Source organism: Cnephaeus nilssonii (assembly GCF_951640355.1).
Source record: "Cnephaeus nilssonii genome assembly, chromosome: 18".
NCBI classification, from domain to species: Eukaryota; Metazoa; Chordata; class Mammalia; order Chiroptera; family Vespertilionidae; genus Cnephaeus; species Cnephaeus nilssonii.
The window spans coordinates 8,790,687-8,811,887 of NC_137089.1; the positions used below are offsets into that span (position 1 = coordinate 8,790,687).

At 36.7% G+C, this 21,201-nt stretch overlaps 1 protein-coding gene across 1 annotated transcript in view; it reads left to right on the forward strand.

Annotated features, from left to right (window-relative positions):
- TMEM67 (transmembrane protein 67) overlaps positions 1-21,201 on the forward strand; it is a 38,499-nt gene that overhangs the window by 14,330 nt on the left and 2,968 nt on the right. The window contains exons 11-26 of the mRNA XM_079795845.1: positions 148-213; positions 1,903-2,059; positions 2,889-3,012; positions 4,628-4,733; positions 7,677-7,733; positions 8,733-8,831; positions 10,552-10,650; positions 10,899-10,985; positions 13,300-13,399; positions 13,490-13,629; positions 15,476-15,616; positions 16,647-16,727; positions 17,209-17,325; positions 19,278-19,394; positions 19,497-19,601; positions 20,177-20,279. Of these exons, the coding sequence (XP_079651971.1) occupies positions 148-213; positions 1,903-2,059; positions 2,889-3,012; positions 4,628-4,733; positions 7,677-7,733; positions 8,733-8,831; positions 10,552-10,650; positions 10,899-10,985; positions 13,300-13,399; positions 13,490-13,629; positions 15,476-15,616; positions 16,647-16,727; positions 17,209-17,325; positions 19,278-19,394; positions 19,497-19,601; positions 20,177-20,279 (1,699 nt within the window). The remainder of the gene's footprint in view (positions 1-147; positions 214-1,902; positions 2,060-2,888; positions 3,013-4,627; positions 4,734-7,676; positions 7,734-8,732; positions 8,832-10,551; positions 10,651-10,898; positions 10,986-13,299; positions 13,400-13,489; positions 13,630-15,475; positions 15,617-16,646; positions 16,728-17,208; positions 17,326-19,277; positions 19,395-19,496; positions 19,602-20,176; positions 20,280-21,201) is intronic.

Here is a 21,201-nt window from a genome sequence, read left to right on the forward strand (position 1 = left end):
CTTTTTTCCTTCTTCAGCTTAATACCTTTAATACATTAGATAAATATTATATAAAGTATATATCCATGTTGGGAATTGAGAATTCTTGACAACAATCCAAGAAAACATTTCTGAGAGATATTTATCCGTTGTATTCTTTTGCTGTAGCTTTGTCCAGACACAGAAACAAGATTAAATGCAGCTTATTCTTTTGGAACAACCTATCAACAAGACGTAAGTTTAAGTTTAAACTGCATTAAGCAGTCTGTATTTTATTTTCATTTTTCACATTAGCATAATTGGAATAATCTTTGAATGTTTGAAATTGGAAATGTTTTTAATAGTAATGAAGAACTTCACTGATTGACATTTTTTTATTACCTGGGTACAGAAAATCTTAATTTAATTAGCATGAAGAGAGTACCTTGTCCTCCACAGAGTTTTATACATCATATAATGTTAGATTTTAATAATCAGTTGTTGATTCGCTTCTGGGCATATAGGTCTTCAAAACAAATTGTACTTCTGAGAGTTTTGGAATAAAATAGAAGTGTTACTTTATTTTTAGTGACTAATAAAAATGTTACTCACTCCCCCCTCTTACCCTCCCAGTAACAAATAAAATGCTTTTTAAAATCTTCTCCTCCTTCCTTCCTTCCCTGACCTTTCTTCTTTTCATAACCCATTTTGAAATTACAATATTGTACAAAGGAATATTATGAACCATTGAACACTCAGTAGTTTACAAAAATACTTCTTGATTACATGCATATACACACACCATAGAACAAAACTGTGATTCCAGTTTTGGTAAAGCCACGATGAGAAATCTATCATAGAAAACAATGGAAGAAAATAAACATTTTTAATGTGGTTATGTCTGTGTGATAGGATTACACATGCCTTTCTTTTCTTTTTTATATTTTGCAAATTTTCTATCACGAATATGAATTCACTTTTATTATCAGAAATGTCAGATATTATTTCCCCCCCAAAAAGAAAAATAAATGTTATGTGTCTACCATGGCCAGAAGAATCGATACTTGTTAAATGCCTGCTGCTGTGTGTTGAGCATTTTATCATTGTTATCTGACCCATGAAATACCTATGTGAGATGCATATTATCTGTGCTTTACAGAGAAGGAAATGGTGCTCTGTGAGGTTAGGTAATTTACTCAAGGTCTTGCATCAAGTAAATTGTGTAGCTAATGTTCTGTTAAGTTATACAATTGTGGTTTTTCCATTGAACTTGACTGCCTCTCAAGTACTTCACAGAGTAGTAGAGAAAACAGCTATATAGACAAAAATTTGCAAAGAATTAGGGTAAGTGTTGATCTATAGGTATGTGCAAGGTACAGCATTGGCAGTTCCTGAGGAAGTAGAGAAGGGCTTCATACTTGGGCTCGTAGAATGAATATGAGTTTTCTAGGAGAACATAGTGGGGAAGGGACCGTCAGGCAGAAGCAACATTTGCAACGATAGAGACATAGAGTAGCATAGCATATTTAGGAACAGCAAGTTGATTGGTATGAATGGACTATAAACTGGTAGGGAGCAGTGAGAAATGAGCCTGTCTTTGTTAAGGGGAGCCAAATCACAGACAGCATTGTACATCAGGAAAAAGAATTAGGACCTCATCCCTTTTCACTGCTGTGCCTTTAATGTTGAGAATGAAGGCATACCCTCTATCGCTGGGTTGTAGGACAAGAGCCAGGCAGTTCTTTACTGTTAGTTTTTTTTGGCCCTTATTTTTTAAAAAATCATATTTATAGCTTCATGTTTTGGAAGGTACCAGGAAATGCACATAAACAAGGTAATTTAAAGATACTTTATTTTCTAAAAATTAAAAAAGTCTTTTAAAGATAATAAATATGCTTTGTAATATACAGTTGGGATGCTTTTATTTTTAATTTTATTTTCCAGTGTGTGATTCCTGTCTCTAAGATCTTAACTGACTTTCCCAGTCCTATATTTTATGATTTATACCTTGAATATACCGATGAAAATCAACATCAATATATTTGGGCTCTGCCTGTGTTAAACCTAAATCTTCAATACAATAAAATATTTGTGAACCAAGGTAAGACATCCATACATACCATTCTTTCTCTGAGCTGTACTCAATAAATAGGTCAACCAACCTGATAATTTAATATACCATGTATTATAAGAAAGGTCATAGATTCTCTCTTACTTTATGGTTTCATATAGCATGCTAAAAAGTGAAACAATTACATTGCTGGTATATTTAGAAATTTTTACAAAATGTGTCAGGCTTATTGTTAAGAAATTATATTATTGCTAAAAGTGTGTCCTGAGAAAATTAATAGAACTGGGCTTCTTCAAGGTGTCCTGAAGCTGCTTTTGGGACATAATCATTTCTTTCATTGTTTCCCATATTATAAAATTCTGTTTAGTCAGGTAATTTGCAGGGACAGTTCTTCCAAACTGATGAAAAGTCCAAACAATCAGAAAACATTCAAATGCGGTAGAAAAATCTAGTAAGAATTTCTTACAATAGGTGTGTTTTGTGTGTGTGTGTGTTTTTTGCAACAATTTTATCTAAAACAAAATTATTAACTTTGTCTGTTAAATTTATTCAGTAAGCTTCTCCTTGAGAGCCATCTTGAACAACTTTTTTAAAAACATTTTTATTGATTTCAGAGAGAGGGGAGGGAGAGAGAGAGAAACATCAATGATGAGAGAGAAACATTGATTGGCTGCCTCTTGCACGCCCCCCACTGGGGATTGAGCTCGCAGTCTGGGCATGTGCCCTGACCAGGAATCAAACCAGCAACCTCTTGGTTCCTGGGTCAAAGCTCAACCATTGAGCCACACCAGCTGGGCAGATCTGGAACCATTTGAAGGTACTTTTTTAATGCCATTTTTCTCTCTCTTTATAATAAAAGACAGTAACTCTGGCAAGTGGATTCTAACTCGGCGCATTTTCTTAGTGGATGTACTAAGTGGACGAGAAAATGACTTAGGAAGTCAGCCAAGATTAATTCGAATTGCTACACAAATATCACTGAGGTAAACAAATGTCTAATGCACTAAATTAGGCTTGAAGTATACCAGTAATTATCAAATGAAAACAATAAGGACAACCGAATTGAAAAAACAACAGCATCAGGTGATTTTAGGTATCTGTGCAGTAGATGGGCGAAGGCCAACAGAGGCCAGGAGCCAAGAGGAGAATAACAGGAGCTTGTGGAGCTTTGTCAGAATTCACGTTCTGTGAGGCCTCCCTCTAGACCTGCTGGATGAGAGAGGGTGGAGAGGTGGAGGGTAGGGTGAGTATTAGTGGGCTGACATGGGTATGTTAGAAAGAGCCTGCCAGGGGATTGCAGTAGGCATATCTTCATCCCCTTTAATGGCTACTGTTTTAGGTTGGCCCTGATTAACTATCAGCGCCTCCCCCTTTTTTGGCTACTTTAATGATGACCCAATTACTGTACCATGCAGCCCTCATTTCTCTCTTTTCCAGTGTGAGATTACTACCTCTAAGACCTTAACCAACTTTTCGATTCTAGTATTTTATGATGCAGACCTAAGTACACTGATAAAAATCAGCACTATCATCTTACATTAGTCTGGCACTTCAGTATATATTATTTTTTTTACTGCTATTGATTTTCATAGCAATCTTACGAGGTAGGCAGTACAGAAACTTTGTCTTGTATCTCGCTGAAATCCAAATATACTGGATTTTTAGTATTCCCTCAACCCGCTAATGTATCCTATTAAAAATGAAATCAAACCTAGTCAGGCTTGTCTTGATTTTAATAAAACAATGCTATAAATAAATAAATAAATAAATAAATAAATAAATAAATAAATAAAACCATGCTAGCCCCTGGAGCTTGGCAGTTTCCTTTTTGAGTTTACAAACTGTACATTACTAATGCATTGAATTCAGCAAAATGCGCCCTACTGTGTGCCATAAACAGTACTAGAGCTGATATGTTGTTTTGTTAAGAATTCATTGAAAATCAGGATTTATCCGCCTTTCTCTGGGGCTTATGTACCACTTCTTATTTGAGTATTTCTCAAGAATGGTTCACAATATTTCAGTGATTTAATTTGTAAATTTCACAGGACCTACATCAAGAAGAGTTTCTAATTTTTCTCAGAGGGTTTATTTATTTTCTTAATTTTAGAGAGGGAGAAAGAAGGAGGGAGAGAGAAACATTGATGTGAGAGACATCAATCAGTTCCCTCCCGTAATGCCCTGACCAGGGATAGAACCTGAAGCCTAGGTATGTGCCCTGACCAGGAATCAAATGCGCGACCTTCTAGTATACAGGACAATGCTCCAAACAACTTAGCCACACTGCCCAGGGTTCAGAGGGTTTGTTTTAGTATAAACCCTTTGCACTCGCTTGTTTTTTTCTCGATTCCTTTATTCTAATGCTAACCGTGTCGAGTCACACTCGACATCCGAGTGCAAAAGGTTAAAATTTTAACCACTTAAGATAGCTTGTGTTATTGCCATTAGTTTATGTTTAATTTTCCCTAGTCTTTATTAACTGGTTGGTTCTGAGATTACCCAAATTGTCCATGTTAAGGTCAAAAGAAACGATAAGTTAAATATATGTTTCAGGGCCTAGATGTACTTATAACGAGAAGTGTATTTTCTTTTAAACAGCATCCACCTTGTACCCAACACAAAAAAAGGAAACGTCTACCCTCCCTTAATTACCATTGGCTACAGTGACATTGATGTCAAAGATCCCAACAGCCAGTTTGTGAAGGTGAATTCTTTACTAATCAGTGCCTCTATATGGGATACAGTTTACATTACAGTCAAAGGACAGTTAGTCCTTTTCAAGTTTTACATAAACACTGCTCTTTATATAGCCAATTGTTAATTAGTTTTTACTAATGATGGTCAAAGGTGAGTTCTTATGGATCCTGAGTATTAAAAAGGCAAGACTAAGTTTTTTGTAGGCATTGTCACCACCAGTTGGGCATCCCTATTCAGGATATTGAGGTATGCTGAGATGCAGAGTCCGCTGCTTGCTTTCTTTGGCCACCTTGCTTCTGTTAAGATTTTGTCTTCTCCTCGCCCTGGCCCACAAAAATCAGCCAATGGATGCATAAATAAGTGGAACAACAAATCGATGTTTCTCTCTCTCAAAATCAAAAAATTAATAAAATAAAATAAAAGATTTTGTCTTTTCCAATTAAACCAGGAACTCAAACTTTACAGTGGGTAGTCTTGCCCACTTGAAGACACACTTTAACAGGCAGAAAGATATTTAAATGATCAACTTTAGCCCTAGTGCTAAAATGAACTAGAGAATGCAGTTTGGACCTGCAGCCAAGTTGGCTTTCTACTACTTCCCCAACTCAATTAAATTTCACCACAGAACTTAAGGCCTCTCCTGCCTGGCAGGGTCTGGAGATGGGAGAGAGACCATCCAAGCATGTCAAACCCGCCGGCCGTGAGTTTGACATGCTTGGCGCCTGACGACAGGCTACACCAAAGAGAATGAGCCTGGAAAAGGCTGGGCCATACATGCTCAGTGCCTCCTCTCAACCTCACCAGTAGATAAAGCATTTCTGCTTTGAAGAGGGGTAAGTGAGAGGATAGAGACTCAAACCAGAAGTAATCCTTCTGTGCATTTTCCTCAGAGAGATTAAGTGGTTATCCCCTTCCCTCTCTAAAAACCTGAAAAATGGGGGGATAAGCACCTCACCTCCAAGACTCACTAATAGCTTTTAATTTCCACTATTTTACTTTTCTGAATTTTAATGTTCTAGTTTCTTCAGCCAGTACTTTTGGCCTCCCTGTTGTGCTGGTACTTGTACTCAGGTACTATTGGATTTAGGCTTTCATTAAGCAAAAAGAAGGGACATAACATAGCTTTTCTCTAAAAGATTTACATCCTCACTTGTATTACCTAACCCAATGTTAAAATTCGTTCTCATTGTCTTGGCTTACATACACTGTAATGAGAGAAGAAGAAAATCCAGAAGCATGCCTAGTAACAAAAGACTGCTTGGTTTAACATTTCCTGGAGTGATTATTCTTGGGTAACCAAGAGTATGAGTATATTTATTTTAACATAAAACATTTCTGGATCTTTTCTTGTCCAAAATATTCCAAACTAAGTCTTGACAAATTGGGAAATAAGAGAGTTGAGAAAATCATAAAACTGTACTGACAAAGTCCACCTCAAATTCATTCTAATAGTAGAATATACAGTTCTTTCATCATTTCTTAATTTCTTATGCCAGCTGTTACAAAAATTCTACATTAGTTTTAAGCATTCAGCTACTTCTCTGCTCTCACCAACAGCAAATAACTTTCCCTCATATTTTATGAGGATCGAGACTATTCAGTGTGAATTTCCTCAGATTTCCTCTTTAATACTTCAGAATTTCTGTGTTTCATTATCCTTCTTGTCTCTTATTCCTGTTTCTAAGGGGGGAAAAAGATCCCTCCTCCTTTCTTCAGCTAATGTACTTTTATTTGTTTACAGACTTTCTCCAGTGTTCTGTTTCACCCCAACCCCTTAATTCAGTCAGCTTCTGTTAGTCCCTTTCTTTTAATTACAATATCTTTCAGGTTCCCCATCTTAAAAGCAAACAAAAATACACAAAATAATAAAATGCTTCCTTAATTTTGTTAGCTTTTCAGCTTGCTATTGTATATCTTTCCTTGATTTTCCAGCCATTTACTCTTTCATCATTTGCAAGCCACTATAATAAAAACAACATAAGAACAGGCATGTAGATCAGAGAACCCAGAAATCAACCCAAACCATTATGCTCAATTAATACTTGACAATAGAGGCAAGAGCATACAATAGAGTAAAGACAGTCTCTTCAATAAATTGGACAGGTACATGCAAAAAAATGAAACTAGACCACCAACTTACACCATACACAAGAATAAACTCAAAATGGATTAAAGACTTAAATGTAAGTCGAGCAACCATAAACATCCTAGAAGAAAATACGGGCAGAAAAATATCAGACATCTCACATAGCAGAATTTTCACCCAATACATTGCCTATGGCAAGAGAAAGGAAAAAATAAACAAATGGGCCATTTTGATTCTTTGAAAAAACTCTATCCATGAAGGTCTGCAATGAATTTCACATACAATGGCTTTATTTCTTTAACTTGACACTTACACATTTGACCCTGAACTCTTGACCTTCTTCCTGAAACTCCCTGACCACGGTAAGACTTACGTATCTTGTCTCTCCTACCTCTCACAATACCGTTTCTCTTATCTTTCACTGCTTCTTTCTCTTCCTGTTTCTTAATGCAGTGGTATCCCTAAGATTCTTGTTCAACCCTTTGTTTAATCTGCCTTCTTAGGTTAGGATTGTTTAGCCAGTAGCTAAATTCTTGGTACATAAGTTCTGTCATATTCCTCAGTTACAGAAACCTATAGAAAATGAAATCTGATTAGTTTGGATTGACTGCTGTTAATGAACTAACCTAGCTTCTAATGAAACCCTCTTTCCTGAATGTGTGTTCAAAAGGAATATTTAAGCAGCATGAATAGTTCCCCAAAGCATATCCATTTATGTGTAAGTTAGGGTCAACTCTAGTAGTATTGATAGTGCAAAAATATGGCATTTATGGTAAAATCCAGCTACAAATGTATTTTTATAGTAAAGGTAGATTTGTGTTATATAATTTCAGTATGGCTAATTTGCTTTATTTTAAATATCAGGTTTCCTTCTCAGTCGAATATGAAATGAATCAAGAAGAAGCACGTATCCAGACAGATGTGAGTTTATTTTAACCTGTTGAAATATTTACAGTATATTTTTTAAATAAAAAAAAATTTAGATGGACAGGAAAGTTGTCCAAATAGATTTGAATTATATCCTTCACCCAGCCTCCCCTTAATATTAACATCTTACATAACTCCAGTACAGCGATCATAACCAGGAAATGAATATTGATACAATCCTATTAACTAATCTTTGAATTTCACATGTTTTTTACTATTCTTTTGTTTAGGATGCAGTCCAGGGTTGCATATTGCTTTTAGCCGTCTTCTCCTTTGATCTGTGACAGTTCTTTCGTTGTTCTTTGTCTTTCATGCCTGACCCTACCACTTTTGAATTATTATGGCTCTTAATTGGGCTTATCTGATATGTTCCCATGATTAAATGTAGTTTTAGAACAGATACTACAGTGAATCATGTCAGAAAATATTTGATGTCCATATGTCTTATTATTGATGTTAACTTTGATCCTATGACTAAGATGATTATCTGCAGAGTTCTCTACTGTATTTTACCATTTGTAACTAATAAATACCTTGGGGAGAGATACTTTGAGATTAGGCAGATATCACACTTATTATTTTGACCTCTAATTTTAGCGTCTATTGACAATTTCTGCCTGTAAAAAGTATTACGGTGATATCTGTGTGATGGTGATTTTCTGCCTCCGTCATTTCTCCTATATTTGTCAATTGAAATGCTATAAGGACGAGCTGTTTGCCCACATTTGTTTATTTACTTATTTATTTAAATCAGTAAGGACTAGTGGATACCTATTTATTCTTGTGATTATAGTCCAATCACTATTTTCTTGCTCCAATTGTTCCAGATGTGGCCACTGGGGGGCGGGGGGGCGGTCCTTCAGTTTGGCTCCTCTGTTCTTTGAGCATACCATCCACTACCATTTTTTTAGTACTTTTAGACTTTATAGTGTTCTTTTTGAACACTGATGAGGGAAATTATATAAATTCCTAAATTTTCTTTTCTTTCCTTAGATTGCTTTGGGTGTGTTGGGTGGGCTAGCTGTTTTAACATCTCTTTTGAAGACAGCGGGGTGGAAGAGGCGCATTGGGAGTCCTATGATTGATTTACAGGTATGGTCTCGGGAGATCTGAAGTATATTTTTATCTTTGACTATTGCATGTTCTTCTAATAAGACACAGCTAGTGGATGAGTAAAAAGTTTGCCTGGAGTTTCTCTGGCGTAGCAGCATACCTCCTTCCCCTCCCACATTGCTGCACTCCAGTCTGCATGCCCCTCAGTGCTGCTCTTGCTTCCTCACATGCTCACCAGCACTTGGTATTTTTCCAGCCTTTCCATTTTTTGCCAATCTGGGGGTGTGCCTTACAAGGAGTATGTCATTGTTGATTCAATTTTTATTTCTCTGATTACTCTTCATATGCTTCATGCATCATTTGGGTTTTCCCTTTTGTTTATATCTGTTGCCCGTTTTTCTATTAGACTTCCAATTGTTCTTATTAAAAGGGGTTTGTTTGTTTTTTGTATTTTCTAAATATGAATCTCCTTTTGGTTTTTTATGTTGAAATTTCTTCTCCAAGTGTGACCCATCTGTTATTTATCTATGTGTTCCTGTGTTTAACAGAAACTCTTAATTTTGATTTTGTCACATCTGAAGAGTTTTTCATATTACAATATATTTTGCTTTTAAGATCTTGCTTAAGAAAACCTTTCCCATCTCAAGTTCAAAAATATTTTCTCCCATGTTTTATTCTTTTAACTTTGCAGTTTTACTTCTCTTTTAAAATAGATTTTGTTTTAACTTTTATCTATCATTTATTGAGTATTTACTATGTGCCAGGCACTTTTTTAAACTTTACATGTATAATTCATTTAATCCTCACAATAGCTGTATGAACTTGGGTATGACTATTCCCATTTTCCACAGAGGAAATTTTGGCAGGCATTAAATAAATTTTACACTCATTTAATTTTTATAGCAACTCAGTAATAGGTGGTATTTCCATCTAGCTGATGACGGACATGAAAAAGCAACGTAGTAACTTGTTTGTGCTGGGGTATCTTCGGGACTCCAAAGCAAACAGGCCAACGGACTCAGAGGGGTGGGCTTTGACTCACTATTTGGGATCGTCAGGAAAGGCTTCGCAGAGAAGTGGATTGTAAGCTGGTGTCTTTTTATCTGCGTTCCACACGCAGTCACCGGGCCACTGCGCAGGGCCTGGCCCTCTACCAGGTGCCTCTACCAGGTGCTAGGGCAAGTGGTAGTGAGCAAAGACAGACATGGCCTCTGTCCTCAGAGCTCGCAGGAGTTTACCAGAGAGAATAGGGAAGAAGATTTGATGAAACAGTACCCATTTCATTCCACAAAATGTTTGAGATGAAAGTGTGGGGTGGCAAATCATTAAATGGCCGGCATTGGCAGATGAAGCTAAAAAAGTTAGTTTTGGTCTAGGTTGTGAAGGACCTTATAGGTTAGGAATTTATATTGCAGTGGAGAGTCACTGATGAAGAGGGACAGTCAATCCAATTTACACTCGAGGAAGCTGACTCTGGTGGTAGTGTGGAGGATAGACGGAGGAGAAGGGCTCCAGACTGGGAGAAAATTAGGAAGCGGTTCTGTCGCAGATGGTGAAGGAGGAGGAGGGTTGAATAAAACAGGCTATTGGGAATGTAACCACAGGGTATCTAGGAGTGGCCGCAGTTGGTCTTTCTAACTGATCCATGCATACATGAAACAAGGCTGCAAGCTTGAGAAACGGGTGCAGAATATGTTATTAAAAGTGGTAGCATAACTGCATTGAGTGTATAACAGCTGTCATTCTTTTTAAATTGCAGACAGTTATGAAATTCTTGGTGTACTATGCTGGTGATCTGACCAATGTATTTGTTATCATCACTGTGGCAACAGGTCTTTATTGGCTTATTTTCTTCAAAGTAAGTGAGTTTCTGAATTTAACCTGAATGCCAATACATGAATAACTGGTAAGTGCCCGTTCTAAAGGAGCTACTTTTATTTGGGAGTATTTCTGATGTGAGCATTGAGACAAGTACTAAACTCAGCCTTCCTTGAGTGTGCTGTGTTTATTGAGAGCATTACCGCCTTCCTCTTATGCTTTCTTCGGGTAGAAATTATGCTTAGTAAAAACCTATGCTTATATTTACTGGTGTAATTTTTGTCACAGGCACAGAAGTCTGTCTCTGTTTTTCTACCAACGCCGACTCAGGAAGAACGCTTTGTTACTTTTGTGGGATGTGCTTTTGCTCTGAAGGTACATTTCAAAGGACAGGTTAAAAAATGTAAAAGGCCTGCTAATACACTTGTAAGTCTTTAAAATTCAAGTACAGTGGAGCCGTGGTTCTCAAACTTAATTCATTTCAGAAGGCTGTGCAAGGAGCGATTTGATTGAAAACTGAATATTTTTTCCCATTAGAAATAATGTAAATTAAATTAATTCGTTCCAGTTTCCCAAATAATTCCATGTTTTAACCTTTTTCAGTTGCCTGTGATCTTTGTTTTGTGAGCACTTTCATACCCTTAGAAACATCAGCATTCCTAATGGCCTCTTTCTGTTTTAAAATTGTGCTAATCATGAATTTCACCATGCCATGGTCAGTAGCCAGATCAGACATGCAAACAGTTCTATCGTACTTTGCAATTATTTCTTTTTTAAGCTCTATCATTATTCTCACAGCTTTCCTTTTCACTTTGCTGCTATCACTAACCTTCTTAGGACCCATGATGACTTACTGTATGTGTTTAATAATAATAAGCAGCAACAAAAGCAAAAAAACAACCCACTGAAATATTTACAGCACAATTTCCTGAGATGTTAACAAAGAAAGGTTTAGTGGTAAACAGACTCATACTCGCGCATTCTCGCCTTTGTCACCTGGGAGACGTGTGACTGATCATACAGGTATCAACATGAAAGGGTTGTAGGGTAGAGAACAGAAGTTTTATTCAACAACTGAGAAAGTTTTTTGAAAACAACTTGGTCGAGAACGATTGTTCAAGATGGGAGACACCCGAGAATTGAAGTTTGACTGTACTTTCAAAAATCTTTGGAATTTAGTTGGATTTTGAAAGAAAGCATGAATTACTGTTTTACATAGGAAGTCTACTCTTTTAAAAAATGTATTTTTATTGATTTCAGAGAGGAAGGGAGAGGGAGAGAAAGAGATACAAACATCAATGATGAGAGAGAATCATTGATCGGCTGCCTCCTGCACGCCCTCTATTGGGGATTGAGCTCACAACCCAGGCATGTGGCCTTGACCAGAATTGAACTCAGGACCCTTTAGTCTGCAGGCCGATGCTCTATCCACTGAGTCAAACTGGCTAGGGCTATACTACTTTGATGGATAATAGCTCATTTTGAAAATCCAGTTTAAATAACTTTTTCTAGGGAGCCATAAATACGTTTGAATTCAATGATTTGTAGCTAATTTGATAAAATAATATTTCATTTTATGACTTTCTTCTTTAAAATCTGATGATGTCCTCACAACAGGGACAAAATGCCTTCAGGCATGAATTTTGTTTCTGTAATTGAAAGTAAAAGGTACTGAAATCTTAGAATTTGTTTTCTCTGTCTCCATAGTCCTTTCCTTCTCTTCCCATAGCATCCCTTCTCCTCACAATGTACCTGAAGCTCTTTACATGCCTCTGTGGTAGATCTCATCTCGTTGTATGATGATTAGTAACTGCTTTTCCCACTTATTGTGACCTCCTTGAGGAGAGGAATCACCCCATACTTAGATTTTTATCCTTTGATTAATAATGCATCAACTAGGAAGAATGCCTCATTTTAAACATATTACTTTCTATAAATGAAAAATATGTGTTTCAGTCACACATTTTTTAAATCAGAAGTAGAAAAAAAAAAGGACTATGAAAGTATCTTAAAACTTTAATTAGAACAAGCAAATTACAGTGGGAAAATATCTTTACTTATAAAGAAGTCAGATTATCTAGAAAACAAAGTCTCTTTCTGGAAACCTTGGAAAAGAGAGTCAATTATGCAGGGCCCCTGTATAGGAGAGGCAGTATATCTCCTTTTTTCATATTCTTATTGCAAACAAAGATGGAAGAAGGGACGACGAAATAATATGTGCATAAAATTTCTGTGAATTAGGTGATTCCATATTATTTTATGAACTTCTAGTGATTTCTGATGGTATTATAACTTTGTCACTTGTGAAAATTGTACGTTCTTATGATTGCAGTATATTTGCTTTTAAAGAATTAGTATTGGTGCCCTGGCTGGGGTTGCTAAGTTGTTAAAAGTGTCAACCTGTGTACGGAAGGGTGGTGGGTTTGATTCCCGGACAAGGGCACGTACCTGGGTTGCAGGTTGGATCCCCGGCCCGGTTGCGTGTATGGGAAGCAAACCATTGATGTGTCTCTCTCACATTCATCTCTCTCTCCCTTTCCTTCTCTCTCTCCATCTCCCTCTAAAAACAAATAATCAATGGAAAAAAATAATCCTCAGTGAGGACTAACAAAAACACAAACACACAGAAAAGAATTAGTGTTGGTTTTATAAGTAGGCTTAATGTGGATGTTTTGTTTGTCATTCTCAGGCTCTGCAATTTTTGCATAAGCTCGTATCCCAGGTTACCATTGATATATTCTTTATCGATTGGGAGCGACCTAAAGGAAAGGTTCTTAAAGCTGTTGAAGGTAACAAGTAACCATTCGTGCCAAAATTCTTTGCTCTCCTTGCAGAACAAAGACGAAGTAACCCTTTTACTCATTTTTCTCCCTGACCAGGTGAGGGTGGTGTACGGAGTGCTACCGTTCCCGTAAGCATATGGAGAACATATTTTGTAGCAAATGAATGGAATGAAATTCAGACTGTGAGGAAAATCAATCCACTTTTTCAAGTACTTACTGTCCTCTTCTTTTTGGAGGTATAAACTATTTGACGTAATTGTATGCAACTTATGGGTACCACATAAATGCTAATTTAATTTAATTCCAGCTAAGTTTTCATGTGAGCTGAAGAGTTTTCTAAAGGTTGAAACATTGTTCAAACGATTAAAAAAAGGAGTGGCTTTGCCCTGGCCGGTTTGGCTCAGTGTTTAGAGTGTCAGCCCTCGGACAGAGGGGCTGAGGTTCAGGGCACATGCCGGGGTTGCAGGTTCAAACCCCAGCCCCAGTCGGGCCACCAGGGGAGTCGGGCCATGAGTGGGAGGCAACCAATTGATGTATCTTCCTCACCTTGGTGTTTCTCTCTGTCCCCTTCCACTCCCTAAAAATCAATGGAAAAGGTATCCTCACTCTTTGGGTGAGAATTAAATTAAAAAAACAACCACACAGAAGTGGCTTTTTAAAAATCATGGTAAAATATACATAATGTGAAATTTATCATCTTAACCATTTTTAAGTATACAGTTTAATAATAAGTACATTCACATTGTTGAGCAAACAATTTCTAGAACTCTTTTCATATTGCAAAACTGAAACTTTTAAACAACTCGCCATTCACTCTCTCCAGCCCCTGAAAACAAGCACTCTGTTTTGTCTCTCTGAATTTGATTGCTCTGGGTAAGGAGTGCCTTTTAAACCATTGGCTTATAGCAGAATCCCCTGGGAAAGCTTTTACTAACTCAATACCTGTGCCTCGCCTCGTCCCCTAGAGATATGTTTGATTCAGTAGCTCTGAGGTGTGCTCAGGTATCTGTATTTTGAAAAAGTCCCTTCGCTCCATGATTCATAGCCTTAGTCCTGTGTTAGAACCACTATTATAAGGTTGAAATTTTCCAACAAGTTTTTATTGAACACCTACTATGAACTGTGTTCTATGTTAAGAGCTGAACAAGACACAATGAATGGGTAAATGCCCTTTATAGCTAGTTCATGGATCTGGTTGGAATTATTAAAGGAAGTATTCAATACTGAATATGGGACTGAAATATGGAAACTATTTATATAGGTAACAGATTTTCTCAGGAATCATTTATCTTATATCTGTCTGCCTTCCTTCCCTTTGCCTTCTTTCCCTCCTTTCTTCTTTCTTTCCTTTTTAAAGCTAGGAGAATATGTGTCCCTAGGACATATGAACATTATCTCAATTATTTATAGTAGTGTTTTTTAAAGCTTTAAAGGGCATTACATGAGAAAGAAGTTTATATCCAAGTAAGTTTAGAAAACACTGGATTCAATAGTCATGTAGATTTCTTTAACATAAAAAGAATTTTGAATAGTGTCTGGCATATGTTAAAATCTCATGAAATATTGTTTTTTTGTTGGCAGTTTACTGAAGAAAGTTTTATTCTTCTGAGAAATTTTTGAGCTTTTTCAGTGTAAATGATAATAGGGTTATATTTGGCCTTCGTTCATGTTGAAGAAAATACCAGATGAACTATTTTATGTTAAGTGTTTTGTAATTAAAAATACTGGATAGCCGAAACCGGTTTGGCTCAGTGGATAGAGCGTCGGCCTGCGGACTGAAAGGTCCCAGGTTCGATTCCGGTCAAGGGCATGTACATTGGTTGCGGGCACATCCCCAGTGGGGGATGTACAGGAGGCAGCTGGTCGATGTTTCTCTCTCATCAATGTTTCTAGCTTTCTATCCCTCTCCCTTCCTCTCTGTAAAAAATCAATAAAATATATTTTTAAAAAAATACTGGATAACTGTTTTTATCTTGATTTTCTACTGTTTGTATGTAGGGAGGAATATTTAATTTTTAAACTAGAGAAGTTTTCTTTATTCTTGTCTGTTTAAATTATTATTTTTTTTCCTTTTCACTACAGGTTGTGGGATTTAAGAACTTAGCATTAATGGATTCATCCTCTAGTCTTTCCAGAGACCCATCCAGCTACATAGCTCCTTATAGTCGCATTTTGAGATATGCAGTGTCTTCCACTCTCTGGCTAGTGATTGGAATGATACAGGTAACGAGAGATTATACTTTTAAGCAACACTGCCTCTCTATATTTATAACTGTTTACATACTGATTATCCTCAGATATTGACCACATTCTGATAACTGACAAGAACAATAATAGCTAATAACTAATTCTTATGTAATGTTATAATCCAGGCACTGTGTGAATTGCATTGTGCATGTTAACTTTTTACATTTTTGTAGTAGCCCTCAGAGATAGGTCTGTTAGTAACCTCATGTTACAGATGAGGTCCCTGAGGCACAGAAAGGTTAAATAGTTGCCTGAAGCTATATCAGGCTGGCAGACAGAAGAAGTTAGGGGCAATCAGGCAGGCAGGTGAGTGGTTGGGAGCCAGCAGTCCTGGATTGTGAGAGGGATCCCAGATTGGAAAAGGTGCAGGCTGGGCTGCGGGACACACACACACACACACACACACACACACACACACACACCAGTGCACGAATTTCATGCACCGGGCCTCTAGTATTCTGTGATACTTGAATATCCCTGGTTTTTGCATTGGTACATTACATTTGATGCTACAGTGTGCCTACTTACATTATACAATTAGAGCTTGGCAGAGCTGCAATTGGGACCCAGGCATTCTGATTTCAGAGATACATTCTTATCAATAGTGGGGCTCTGAAGTCTTTCGAAGTCTGAAGCTTTCTAGTCAGCTGATAGACTCCTTGTTTAGTTTATAACTACAGGATGGCTAATTTACCTTTAATATTCTTTTTTCCTCTGAAATATAACTTATTAACAATTACTTAATATCATTTAAACTCACTCAGATTGCCAATACTCCTTGTGAATTTTTCTTTAAAATATTTATTGAAGCTAAAAAGAAATCTTCTCAGCCTCAGGTCCCATCTGACAGAAGAATCAGAAATGATGAGGATTTTATCCCATAAGAACCATTAGGGCCACTGTGTTCTTGGTTGGAACTTCGTTTGTCTTAAGTTACTACATTGTGACTATAAAAGAAAATTAAATCCTAAAAGTTAATAAGCATGAACTTGGCTTAATGTTTCAGATCGTGTTCTTTGCTGTCTTTTATGAGAGATTTATAGAAGATAAAATTCGACAGTTTGTGGATTTATGCTCTATGAGCAATGTAAGTACTTTCTGACTTTATCTTGCAACTGTTATTTTCCCGTTTTTAAAGGTCATGAATACATTAAGAGAGGCTTTAAAAGTGATTTGGTATAATTGGATTTTTAGTCTAATTTCCACTGGTTGTTAATTCCAGAGATAGTTATAATGAGCTACAAGTTAATATTTTCTGTCTTCATTTTTTCATTTTTATTTGCAGTTTCTTAATTATGAATTCCTTATGCCACCAAATAGTTCACCCAGCTGAGAAAAGTTTTCATATATCAACCTATTTCTTCCTTTCTTAGAAAATATCTTCAGTCTCTTTTCCATCTACTTTTTTTAAAATAACCTCACTATCCTTTATTACCTTCTTATCCTCCTCATATATTTTCCAAGAATTCAGCCCTCATTATTTTGAAAGGAAGCAATTTTAAGAAAAGTTAATTTTCACTGCTTTGCAGATGAGTTGCTAATTGCTCCTTATTCTTTTCTTTTTATAGATATCAGTGTTTCTGTTATCCCACAAATGTTTTGGATATTACATTCATGGCAGATCAGTACATGGGCATGCAGATACTAACATGGAAGAAATGAATATGAATCTGAAAAGAGAAGCGGTAGGAATGTACTTTACATCTTTTTAAGTTGAAGGATACGTTCTCTTTTCTTAATCTAGGATTTATAATAATATATTTTTTAATCCTCATTAATTACTTTGAAAGTTGCTAGGATACCAACTCATTACCCTGAACATTGATAAAGGGAAAGAATTAAATTTCATCCTGCAGTTCCTATACGAAGTGTATTTCAGAGTACCCAAATAATTCATGAGGGCAAGTTCTTCCTTATATAAGACAGTAAAAGGAATTCTAAGTTAAGAAAATCATCATTTTGTAGTGATTAATATAGGCTATAATCATCAATGGATGCTAAAACAATTAAATGAAAGTAGAGAGGGAACTTTGTAATCTGGAATCAGGTTCTCATAATCTGAATACACTGGCTCAATCTTACAAGTAAACATTAGGAAAACTGACATTATGTACTTCCTGCTATGGCACAGTGCGAAGTACATAATCTCACCCATGAAATATTCTTGCCTAAGAATATAATAAAGCCTCTAGATCTAACCACTAGTTTATAGGAAATAGAGGGGATAGAGAGGAAAATTAAATAATATCACAGGAAGCTCTTAGTAAAATTCAGAATATAAGATGTTTCACAGGACAAAGACCCAGTGTCGCCAACAAATGAAAGACATGAAAATAAAAGAAGGGGTGATGGTGATGGGAGAAGAACTGCTAGATAATAAGATAAATTTAAGAAACAAAGCAATCAAATACAATGTGTTGACTTTGGATCTTGATTCAAACAAATCAACTATAAAAAATTTGGAAAAAAATCTGGAAGATTTAATGGACTCTATATCCTATCTAATAATAGAGTAACATGTAAATTACCATCACTCCACTACGCCCACGATTGGGTGGCGGGAGGCTGGGGGGCGGGACTCGGGGTGGCCTATCCGGCCATTGAGAGGCATGAATCCGCTGCCACTGAGGGGGCTACCCTGCTGTTGAGAGGCGCAGGGGGCAGGACGAGCGGGACTCCCGCCCCCGTGCCTCTCAACGGCCAAATCCGCGGCCGCTGAGGGGGCCTGCCGCGGACACCCAGCTGCGCCTCTCAACGGCAGGGTAGCCAGGTGTCCGCGGCAGCCCCCCTCAGCGGCTGTTGAGAGGCGCAGGGGGTGGGAGTCCCGCCCCCTGCGCCTCTCAACAGCAGGGTAGCCCCCCTCAGCGGCCGCAGACCATCAAAAGCGTGGGAGCTGGGTGCCTGTCTGCTTCTGAAAGGCCTGGTGCACCAGCGGACAGGCACCCAGGTCCACCGCGAAAAGCGAAAGCGTGTAGGGGACCCTACACGTGCATGATTCAATCATGCACTGGGCCTCTAGTTAAATTATATTAAGGAAGATTAATCTTAGGTCTAAAAATGGCATGACGGTTTTTTTAAAATAACACACCTTATTAGATGCACTTGAAACTAATACCAAATAATATTGAATGTAAACTGTAATTGAAAAATATATATATTTAAAAAAAATATATATATATATATATATTTTTAAAAAGACCTTATTAGGGATACATACAGAAGTATTTACAAATGAAATGACGTATCTGAGGTTTGTTTTTTAAAAAAAGAAAAGTTGGAGGGATAGATTAAACAAACCTGGTAAATAAATACCTAAGAGGAAAATACAAGAGGATTTATTGAAAAAGGGCCTATACCTGGATTTTTTCTAAAGTAGGACAGAGTAAAGGAGATGATAGAGACCTGCAAGGGAGTATGGCAAAATAGAGATCAGTAAAACCTTGAGAGAATGGGAACCTTGGATAATGTTGGAATCTCTTTGTCTCAAATATGGTTTCAGTAAAATTTCAATTGGCATCTGTATTTTGTAATATGTGAAATCAACTAAAAGAAAAGGTTGTCTTTTAAAAAAAAAAAAAAAAAAAACAGGAGAAATTTTCATAATCTTTATCTTGATTTAAATCCATTAACTTTTCAGGAAAACTTGTGTAGCCAGAGAGGTTTGGTACCCAACACAGAGGGTCAGACTTTCCAGATTGCAATTTCTAGCCAGATGAGACAGCACTATGACAGAATTCATGAGACACTAACAAGGGTTTGTATACAATATAATTAAGATATATTTTGCCAGTATTTTATGTTTAAATACCAAGAATGTTAAGACATTTGCATTTATTCTTGTCTCTTTTCACATTAGAAAAATGGCCCTGCTAGACTATTGAGTTCATCAGCAAGTACTTTTGAGCAGAGTATAAAGGCATATAATACTATGAATAAATTTCTGGGCTCTTTCATCGATCATGTATGTATGTCAGCATTTATACTTAAGCTAGAATCAAAATGCAGTTTAAAAAGTTAACCAAGAATATCAGTTATTTCTTTAGCTAAGCAAGGTGGTGGACTTAGGATAGTCCATCTCCCCCCCACCCCCCCCCAAATTTTTTTTTTTTTTTTTTTTTGCTGTTAAAATTAATCATGAGGCTTAAGGATATAGATGTAGGTTATGTAAAAGTAAAATGAGATTTTACATGTCTGTTAGCATATTGTCTATATATCAATACTGGAATTTTGTTAGCCAGCTACCAAAATCTTTTATATTATTCATTATAGAAATATGTTTTGCTATGGTTGTATTCCTGAAAAACTTCTTATAAATTAATTGTCAGTATATCTAGCCCTAATTACTACTAAGGGCATTTAAAAATTAAAATATTCCTAAAAGGAATTTTGTTATAAAGCCCAATGGAGTAAATTAAGTCTTTTTGAAGAACAGATTTTCTTTGTGTACTATTATTTGTTTTCTTTCGATTAAAAAAAAAATTGGGAAACATTTATTTCAATGCTATTTTTTAAATGACTGTGGCTTTTTTGTATTAGGTTCATAAGGACATGGACTACTTTATAAAAGATAAATTGCTTCTTGAAAAAATTCTTGGAATAGAATTCATGGAACCAATGGAAAAAAGCATCTTTTATAATGGTATCGTTCAACTGCCTTTGCAGAATTTGATTACTATTTTCAAAGTTTGGAGAAAAAAAGTTGTCGTAGTTATTAATTTTTCTTTTGATTTTATAAATTTATATGAAAAGGAAGAAACAACGATTTCAGTTAACTTCATGGAATTATAGTAGTTTCTCATTTCTATTTTATCATGTCATGTAGCTAGAAACAAATACATAAAACATAAAAACATAATTATTCTACAAGAAAGTAAAAAAGCTGAATTTCACAAGCAATGGCGCACATAGAAGAGATAGTAAAACAAATAAAATTCAGATCTTATTGGAATGTCCATTCAGTAGCAGACTTATGAAAGACTTGAAGAATAACATTTGTGACTAATTTTTAACATTTAATTTTCATTTTATCCAAATTCTTAAAAATTGCAGATAATCTGTGATGGGAATAGTGACTAAACATGATTTCTTAACATTAAAAAATTAATGTCTGTGCCACTTGTAATGTGACTGATAAGCTCCTGTCTGGCTTGGTAAGAATGGCTGTAATAACCAGTGTCCTGGCCCAGCTGCACTCACCCGTGCCTCACCGAGTGCCACATGTGCCAGTCCTGGACCACACAGACCAGCGGACTCTCCCTGGAGCAGCCTCTTGGTGGACTAGGAAAGGCCGGCCTGTGCGTGGGGAAGTGGAGAGATGCTGGGATAGATGTCTGCGGCACAGCTTACACTGGAGACAGCAGGGAAAGCAGAAAACCCAACCAGACACAGGGTGAAGCCAGAGAAGCTTGAGCTGGGTCTTAAAAATAAGTTGCTATTGTCAGACAGGAGGGTCAAGGGAAGAGAGGCAAAGACGTGTGCAGAGGGAGACGGGCATTATGCACTGAAGAGCTTTAGGATTGAAGCCTCGTGTGAGGTAGACACAGTGAGAGAGTTCTTGGGAG